Raw genomic sequence first — 10,130 nt, 5'->3', positions numbered from 1 at the left:
TTGGCTTCTGAAATAAGTAGCTATTAGGAATGTGAAGTAGAATAAAATGCAAATACTCAGATAAAGTGCCTGAATTGTAAATACTCTATTACACTCAAATACTAGATATAAGTATTCTTCCACCACTGGAAGAGTGTGTGTGGTGTGTGTCCTTGTGTGTGTGCAGTGCATGTGTGTGTGTGTGTGTGTGTGTGTGTGTGTGTGTGTGTGTGTGTGTGTGTGTGTGTGTGTGTGTGTGTGTGTGTGTGTGTGTGTGTGTGTGTGTGTGTGTGTGTGTGTGTGTGTGTGTGTGTGTGTGTGTGTGTGTGTGTGTGTGTTTCTGTGAAAGAGGCAGGGGGCGTGTCCCAGGCTCAGCTCAGCTCTGCTCCGTCCCGCACACATAGCAGTCGGTCCTGACGCACAGACGCTCCTCTCCTCTCCGGAGCCGCGCGCAGAGGTCAGTCTGCCGGGGAGAGAGCCACCATGTCCCGGCAGGACATGGTAACTTCAATGTCATTTTTTTACTGAGAAAAACTCAGGACTTTTATCCGTAACAAGGTCACCTGTTCGGACTGAGCGTATTGAAGTGAGAGCTGATGCGCAGCGACGGGAGCGTTGAGGATTTCTGGATTTTGCATCAGTTTCCATACTTTTGATAGATTAATTCAAATGTGTTGAGAACTCAAAGGACTACTTTGATCTCTTTTACTTTTTGACACAAACACGAAGACTTTTGGACATTTTATTAAAACTTTTTTGAGTTGGAGATGGAGCCGGAGGGGGGGAAGCTCTCAGTGTGGGTCTGCCGGGAGGAGAAGCTCGTCTCCGGGCTGACGAAGCGCACCACCTGCGCAGATGTGGTCAGAGTCCTGCTGGATGACCAGAACCTGCAGCAGGGGGCAGCGGCCGCGATGCTGTCCGGAGCCCCGCAGTCCTACTGCGTGGTGGAGAAATGGAGAGGCTTCGAGAGGATTTTACCCAACAAGACCAAAATCCTCCGGCTGTATGGCGCGTGGGGGGAAGAGCAGGAGAATGTCCGATTTGTTCTGGTGAAGAACGAGGCTTCGCTACCTAATAATGGACCCCGCAGCGCTGAGGCCCGTGTGGTCCAGAGCCGGGAGAGCGGCGGTCCGGGCGGGGGGCTTAAGGGCACCGCCAAGACCTGCTGGACCGCTGCGGCCACCGCGGCGAACCTGACCCAGGACAAGCAGAGGCGCATAGTCAGGAAGGCTTTCAGGAAGTTGGACAAGATGAACAAAAAGAAGGATCAGACTGTCCCCAAAGATAAGGGCTCGGTGGAGAAGATGGAGACGCTGGTTCACCTGGTGATCTCCCAGGACCACACCATCCGGCAGCAGGTCCAGAGGATCAAGGAGCTGGACCGGGAGATCGAGCGGTACGAGGCCAAAGTGCACTTCGACCGCATCAAGAGACATGGGGTGAACTATGTGCAGGACACATACATGGTGGACGCCTCCTCGGAGGACCCTGCCGCCTCTGACTGTAAGCGCAAAGCGGAGCGGCAGGACGCGCGGTGCACGGAGGAGGCGGTGGCGCAGTTCGAGGAGTATGCGCTGCGGTGCGAGAAGGTGGTGCGGCTGCAGGAGGAAGTGGCGGAACGGGAGGCGTTGGTGGAGTGCATCACCGGGGAGATCCAGGAGGAGCTCAACAGGCGGTGGATGAAGCGGCGTCGGGAGGAGATAGGAGCAGAAGCGGCGAAGGACACGGACAGCCTCGCGGAGGAGATGAGCCTGGCTGCCTCTCCAGCTGTGGAGGCAGATGTGGATAGTTCGTCTGAGAATGAGTTTGTGTTGGAGGAGGAGAGGATTAAAACGCAGCTGGACACCAGCTTGTACATCGGGCTGCGGTTGAAGACAGACCTGGACTCCACCAGGGGGGACTTGGACCTGAGTTTGGCGCTCTGGGAGATCAGGGAGAGTGAACTTCTGGACCTACTGGCTAAAGTTGAGACCATGGAGATAGAGCAGGTGACTGAGGATGGTGAGGCAGAGCTGGGGCCAGTGAGTATTGAAGCTGAGCCCCCAGAGGAGAAGAGCAGCGTCTGGGTGGAGCAGGCCAGAGGTCTCTCCAAGACCTGCCACACCAACGACGAGGACTCGGACACAGGCTTGAGCTCCATGCACAGCCAAGACTCTGACAACCCCCCTGTGTGCGAATCACTGGTATAGACTTTGTGAAGCATGTTGGACTAAACTCAGGGGCAGAGAATCAGTGTTGGCTATAGAGTGGTGCAGTGATGACGTGTTTTTGTAGTCTATCCCGGAAGTTAGCATCGCAAGGGCTCCTAGCATAAAACAGAATGGGCATTTTCCATTGGATATTGGATGGAATATTGAAGAAAATGAGATATGTGGCAAACACACATTGATGAAATGTACACGTTTTGTTCAGCAGGATAATCTCCACATATTAACACCATGTTGATAGTTGAAGTGTAAATGCAAATGGAAGAAGTAAAAAGCTAACGTTAGGCCATTTATAAACTAAGTTAAGCTAACGTTTGGCATGTTGACATTTAGTAGTTTAATTTAGCCACTTTTTTAAGACATGTAAAAGCTTCAGACTATCACCAGCTATTTACTAACTTAGTTTGTGTCGTAAAAACAAAGCATGAAAGTCTCGTAAACTTCTATCGTTTTTGGAAATCTAACCAAAAACGTATTTTAAAAAAATTACTTCAAGACGAGGTAGGGCAATATTGCAAAGACGTATTTCAGGGTTTAGGACTCATTCCTGCACCACTCTATACTGGGAGATGTTTCCCAAAATGCACCTCAACACAGATCATTCTACAGCAATAATTCCTAAAAGTAGTTGCACAGTAAGCTTGGGGGGACAGCATGAGTAGAGGGGAAATACGGCAATGCTGCTCCATAGCTGACGAGGAGAGTCAACAGAGTAAGACAAATAGCCCATAGGAGTATTATAATAAACCACTGATAATCCGTAGTCTTCATCAAGAAACTTACTTCAAAGTAAACTCGACACAGAGAGTTAATAACAGCTTGCTTATGTCAGGACACTTTTTGCTGAAGCCGCTAAAAGGGTAAGTACAGGTTTCCTTTAAAAGGTCAAAAGTAATTGTAGCTTCAAGCACAGAGAAGTACTGGTAGGTCAACTCCAAAATGCTCTTTGGATCAAACAAAAGCACAATTAATGTCAGTTCACCTCAGCCTGTTCAAAACAACATTGAAATGTACAATCAATGGCAAGGTAAAGTCTTACCTAACTAATATGCGAAATTGTATCATAATTTTGGGAATGAAAACAGCAGACTTTGTGAATTGGTGTTGAAACAGTGATCCCTGTCCAGCTGGCTAAGCAGAGTAGATCGATTGATATTGATCACCGTATTAAAAGTGTCTGTCTTTAAAGCACAAAAAGTTATATTCATTTAACAATAGACATGAGTCATCTGCGACACTCTGTCCTGAACGAGTCAACTATCATAGATAGGATTATCTTCTTTTTTTTTCTAGCAGCTGTTTCATTGTTGTTAAAAGCAGTAGTTCTAAATCTTTTTGTCTTGTGTCCCTTTAAAATAATTCAAAATCATCTTGAAAAGTTAAGCATTTCTAGAGCTGTGAGCATTTCAAGCGAGCAAAGACTGATTATTGATCAAGTTTGAATAATTATAGACCTAAGGAAGACATATATCTAAAAGACCGAAACATATACTTTACTTCACTTTATTGGGCAAAATTGTTTTGTGCACATTTTCTCATTCGGACCAACTAAGAAGGTCCTGAACTGTTGGGAACCACTGATTAAGGGGGAAAAAAAGTCCACAGAATATTCATAAAGATATAAGTTCAGAGCAAAAAGAAATGTGCACTTTTTAAAAGATTTAGTCCAGTAATATAGTATTTTACTTCCAGGTGAGAGACTTACAAAACACAAAAAATAATGAATGAAATTCAAGCAGACATCCTAAATGTTAGTTCTTATTATGGATCGAGCTCCAAACACGCTGAAAATGCACACATACATCTGAAGTTATGGCTTTAGGTGAAAATTAGATAACTGAGGATTTAATTTATTAAACAACAGCTTTCACACGCTGAGTACACCAACATTCTGAAGGTGGCGTGTTTCCCTGAAAAGCATCTTACTTAACCATAATCAAGGAGCAGACCACGTTAATACAAGGAGTTATTTCCCTAAAGGAAGGCTTACATAAATTAATCTGTAAGAAAACAAACACCAGGAATACAAATGTGAGACTGCACATTCGATCGCTACAGTTTAGTCTTATCTGTCTATTTAACAAATGTACGGAACAATCTATGGAAAGCCAAGAAGTCCAAAAACGACATAACATTTAAATTAGAAGCAGTAATTTGTCATACTTTACTTCCTTCATGAGGCATTATGATCATCAATAATGTTACCTTGTTTTATCTAAGTCAATCTGTGAGTAGAAACACCTGTAAGATTACATTTTAAGATGCTTTTTGCGAGAAATTACCCCATTTAGTCAGACCAAAGCCTCTGTATCTCTGAACACTGTGACATTAAGAAGAACTTTTTTAAGCCTCCGTTCACTTTCTACATCCTGGCAAAAGTTGCTGCGTCAGCTGTGCTTCCTTATTAACTTTTCCAGGAACTGCAACAGAAAACAACACAAAAGCTACCACAATAAATTATTTTAAGATCATCCTTCAGTTAAATCCCTCTGTATGTTTTTCCGGCTGCATTGATATGAATCGTACATGTTTGTCCAACTGTAAATGAATGAATAACATAGAAGACACTGATGATACTGTTTCTGTGGCTTTAGCTGTTAGCTTTTGCCAAATACTAGCTCATAGCTAATTCATGTAGCTTGTTCAGGGAGAGTTTGGGCCTCTACGTACATGAAATTCAGCAAAATGGCTCCAAATCAGCAACTCTGAAGCTACAGCAGAGTGTTCAGATGCTCTGTGGCTACATCGTGACGCTAACAAAACTACACATGACTGTTAGTGTTGAAATAAAGAGTAAAACCTACGTGGCTTGTAGTGTGGCTTCATTTAGCTCACTTAGCTTGTTTCATAGCCTTATTCTCTGTCAGCAGCTGAGTTAACAGAGTAACACCTCAGTTAAAGGTCACCTATTATGCAAAATCCACTTTTTCATGTATTTTCTACATAACCATGTGTCCCCTCTGTGTGAAGAGATTCTGAAAGTGTCAGAAAAAAAGATCCTCTCTCTTTTTGTCCTGATCCATTTATATAAAAACCTGTCTGAAAATGAGCTGATCAGATCTTGGCCATGGGGAACAAAAACATATATATGTAAAAGAGTGTAATAGGGGACCTTTAAGAGATTTCCCCCCTGACATTAGTTAAATGCCTTTTTTAAACAAAGTTTAGCATTCTACATGTGTTTTTGGATGATAAAATTGTGTAATGTGCCTTTAAAATGCAGTGCTTAGTGGTGAAAAGATAAGTTAAGATAAGATAAGATCCTAAGAGTGGACATAATAAGAATACAAATGATATAATTGTATGAATACAAATAGGAGTAGTCATAACCTGGAGTAGTTGAGTTGATATATATATATATACAATATGAGTGAAGATACCTCTATATGAAAAAAAATGTTCATGTCTATATGCATGTCAAATGTAGGCACAAACAGTTCAGGTGTTAGGTACATATAAGGGTGTGTGAAGGCGTGCGTTTCGGCACGGCGTCAATCGTTGCTCCTGTCATACCTGTCATGCATACTTGTGTTTAATTGCTGCTTCCTGATCGGTCTTGCATAAACTCCTGCATTAATTATGACAGGATGAAACAGAGATCTGGAGGTACAGAGCAACGCTTTAAAGCTTGAGTTACCATCCAGTAACACACATAATCCTCAGGTGGTGTCTTACAGGGTTAAATCAAACAAATTACAAAAATATATTTAACTTGTGTTAAATAGGATATTCATTAAAGTTGTGTGATGTCAGTATTTTAGGTTTTTAGCCAGGGCAGCCCAATTCATTGTTTTTGAATGGAAATTGAATAGTTAAATATTCAAATGGAAGGAAGCAAAGCATTTGATAAAGGTTCAATATTTATAGAAAAACATTTTGAAGGAAATATTGTGGAGCTTCAAAGATATACCAGCCTACAAATCGTATTCTATAACCGATACAATTCCTCCTTAAAAATCACATCATAATTATTCATTACATGGGCTAGTTGAATACTTGATGCTGATTGGTCAAGTTGGACGTTCCAGAGGTGTTTTTTGTTGTTAACAGACCACGTTACTTTTCTCCATCAGCACAACACTTTGGATTCATGATAGCTAAACTGTCACCAGAAAAGAAAAGAAAAAGAGCGCAAGAGAATAAAAGAGTTCAAGAGACAGAGCGCTGGATGTCGGAGAAATCAACAGAAGAAGACAGACAGGAAATAAACACTATAGAAAACAGCAAAAGAAGACAGAAAGTAAACAGTATTTACTTCAAACACTGTTTAAAAAAAATCATGCAGCCCTATATTTTGCAAATAGGAGAAAATGAATGGAATATTTGATATTAAGATACTTAAACAGTAGCATGTCTAGATGTCTCTCAATAAATCTCACTGTATAAAACAGTTACCCAAATTGCATTTGGTTTAGGAAGATGTACATTATACACAATGATATTCTACAATTATAAATACAAACATATGAATTGTTCTAAAGGCTAATTCCTGTGTGTTCAGAGACTGGTACGTTGAAGTGAGTTGATAACTTTTTAACTAATTTCTCTAATTGTCCTCATCACACAGTCAATACTACACCATGATAATTCCGGACGTGTCTCAGAAAAAAGGTTGTCATTTTGTGCCAGGTTTCCTTGTTCTGCAATGCAACTCTCTCTCTGATAATCACCACACCCTGAGCTACGTTTGGCATGTACAGCATTATCCTCAGAGCCCGTGTCTACAGAATAAGCCCTATATCTACATCCACAGGGAAAATGAGTCCAGAGGAAATGGCTTCAATGTAGATGGTGTTAACCAGCAGGCTCTGAGCATCATGTGCATCAGTGGGGGAGTACCTAAAAGGTACATGGGTGTAGGGATGAATGTACCACCATGAAAGGTAAGTATTCTCCTGTAAGCAAGCACAAGAAAGGTCTAATTTGACTGAAATCGCTTGTTAAAATGTGCAATACTATACTAAATGTTTAGCTTGAACGGGAAGATAAAAATAAAACTGAAAAACTAACTGAAAAAGTGGTAGTGAAATGGAGAGGCTAACGTTTAGTCATCAAATGTGTCAGTTGAAGTCCTCTAACACATTTAATTTACGTTAAAGTGAATTTCTTGAAGTATTCTCTTGAAAGATTCCATTTAAAACCTTAAGGTTTTAAATGTAAAACATTTGAAATAGCTGAAATTCTGAAAATGTTTGAAGTGACAGTTGAAACACAGTAACAAAAACAAATACAAATCGTAATTACAAAATAAGTGCTATAATAATTTTAAGTTTTTGTTTAAGTACATTTATTTGAAGTCTTAATTTAAGTGTTTGCACTTAAGTAAGGTGAAACAAAGTTTTGTATAAATTGTTGATAATAGCAAAGGAAATTAAAAAATATGTTATGCCATAAAAAAGTAATAGTATAGTATCTCAATGTTCAACTGTTCTCTTTATGATTGGATCTAATTAATAAAAAGTGGTGTTTTTTTAGCAAGCAGCAGCAACATAGCAAATACCTTAAATACCCAACAAATACTGATTCAAACATATCATCAGGTAAGATGTCTTCCCTGAGGGAGCGTCTGACAGCTGCCAGCCTGCTGATCTGTCTCCTGTAAACATGTCATTTTATTATTCCCGCTGTCATCTGATACCATCCATTTCATTCCTACACTCACTGCTTTTTAAATCGGTCTACAGTAAGTTGTTGAATTCATCAGAGGCTATCTGCTGGTGAGTTCCTCTGCTCTGGATTGTTTCAGGTTAAAGAATGTTTGGCAGCTGACACCCACTTTCTCCTGTGTCTTTAGTGGCAGATCACGGTTCAGTTACGGTGTCAGGTTCATTTGATACGCTCCTTATTTTCCTCTCTGCTGTTTTTCTGTCTGTTTTACTCACCCCTCTTTCTGTCTTATCAGCCTCTACAAGCAACAAGTTCTCACATTTTGACCTTCTGGCCTTTACATGTTTTTGGGAAATAGCTTGTTTTCTTTCTTTCCAAGTTAGATATGAAGTTTCATACCACTCAAGCTGCAGTAAGGATTGCAGCCTTACTCTCTCCAAACAACTGCAAAGCTCAATAACACTTTATCGAGTTATATGATTTAAACTTTCCTAAATTCTAAGCGCAGTGGCTGTGTGCAGCCTACTTTTGTGTTGTCACTGTGATGTTGCCAGGTTTTGCCCGTTCAGAAACCAATCTAAAAACCTGTGCCACATTGGAAAACATGCACTATGGCAGTAGATGCTGCAAAAAAAGCTGAGTACGCTGTTGTTTGTCAAGAGATTGTTCAAGCATTTAAATGTTTGAAACAACACATATTGATATTGCAATTCTGTTCATGCATGGTGGTCTCCTTTGTTCACTTCAATCACATAGTGACATCAATAGGTAACACTTGCGCCTCTATTTGCTTACGCTCCAACACATTGTACGTGATTGCTAAAAGGCAGGACAACTCTAAGCGGTTGACCGATCACAACAGAGCCGGCTAGCCAATTGGGAGGGATTGGGAGGATTTGATAGAAATTCAGATGTTTAGCTGAAGTTATCATAGTGACAATGCCGTCTATGTCTGCCTTAGTGCCCGTCTCTGCGCTGGCGTCGCCGTAGTGTTTCTATGGAGAGAGCAGTGCCGTTATTCTATACTGTATCTTTCTTACTGTAATAGAAAAGGTAAATAATTCTGAAATACCCCCTTGCAATCAGGCTGTTTGACTCTCTCTCTATCTCTGTGTGTGTGTGTGTGTGTGTGTGTGTGTGTGTGTGTGTGTGTGTGTGTGTGTGTGTGTGTCTGGTTGAGATAAATAGAGACAAACAAGGATAAAGAGACTGGAAGAGAGAACGATATGGCTAGGTTACGCAACCTTGTTAGAGTATTTGTGTCTGTGTGTCTCTCTGCGTGTGTGTGTGTGTGTGTGTGTGTGTGTGTGTGTGTGTGTGTGTGTGTGTGTGTGTGTGTGTGTGTGTGTGTTGGCCCTCCTGGTGTTGTGTTTGGCAGAAACGTTGTGAGGGGGCATAAGGGCCAGTTAGCAGTAGATGCGCAAATCCTTCAATCAAAAAACAACATTTTATATAACCAGACCTGAACACACACACACTGTATGTGTGTTTGATCATCGGTTGACTCGTTTTAAGACTTATATACTTTAAAAAATAATGTGTCTTCATGCCAATGTGCTCTCTGAAATTGCCTGTTGGTTATGGCCTGGGTGGATGATTAAAAGAAACAAATCAACATTTTGATAGTTCAGATGTCTCTGGGAAAGCAGGGGGGGACGAACAACATGGTGCAAAAAAACATTCAGCTTCTTTGGCTGATAGTAGCTTAGGCTAAACAATACATTTGTTATTTTAGAAAATCTATCCACCACCCTGAAAACGGTGGTGTCACCTTCAGATTGTGGCGATCCGGTGACAAAGTCCACTGAGATGTCAGAACAGGGCCGGCTGGGAACAGGCAGTGGCTTGAGCAGAACCATTTGGGGACTGGAAGAGGTTTTATTCTGGGCGCAGATGATGCAGGCGGCCACATACTCCTTGAAATCCTTTTCCATAGATGGCCACCAGACCCGTTGCTTGATGAACTACATGATGCTTTTAACCCCCGGATGAGCAACGAGGTGTGAGCCCAATGAAAGGTCGCACAGATACAGGAACACGCAGCCTATATGGAGGGGAACCATTACGTAACGTTGGCACGTTTCACTTCTGTTTCTATTGGCCATGTTACCACTAGATTGGACAAGACATCTATCAATGTGTGTATACCTCCAGCAATGTTAAATATGTTGAAGCACTTATTTTAACTGATATTATACTTAAACTCTTATAAGATGTATGTAGATAGTATAAGAAATGTGCAGAATATGACAGTTTAATGGTGGAGGTATACACACATATTGATAGATGTCTTGTAATGCACTGTTGAGGATCCTGCGACCCAAGTTTTTCATTCAT

At 41.4% G+C, this 10,130-nt stretch overlaps 1 protein-coding gene across 1 annotated transcript; it reads left to right on the top strand.

The window, feature by feature from the left end:
• The first annotated feature begins 276 nt into the window (after nt 1-276).
• Nucleotides 277-4,989, top strand: LOC307039944 (ras association domain-containing protein 10-like). The gene has a single exon (XM_079682401.1). The coding sequence runs from the start codon at nt 747-749 to the stop codon at nt 2,166-2,168; it is 1,422 nt and encodes a 473-aa protein (XP_079538527.1). The 5' UTR covers nt 277-746; the 3' UTR covers nt 2,169-4,989.
• The last annotated feature ends 5,141 nt before the right edge of the window (nt 4,990-10,130 follow it).

This window comes from Notothenia rossii (genome assembly GCF_949606895.1).
Source record: "Notothenia rossii genome assembly, chromosome: 5".
Taxonomy (NCBI): Eukaryota; Metazoa; Chordata; class Actinopteri; order Perciformes; family Nototheniidae; genus Notothenia; species Notothenia rossii.
Note: the sequence above shows the minus strand (reverse complement) of the source record. Positions and strands in the feature narration are given on the sequence as shown.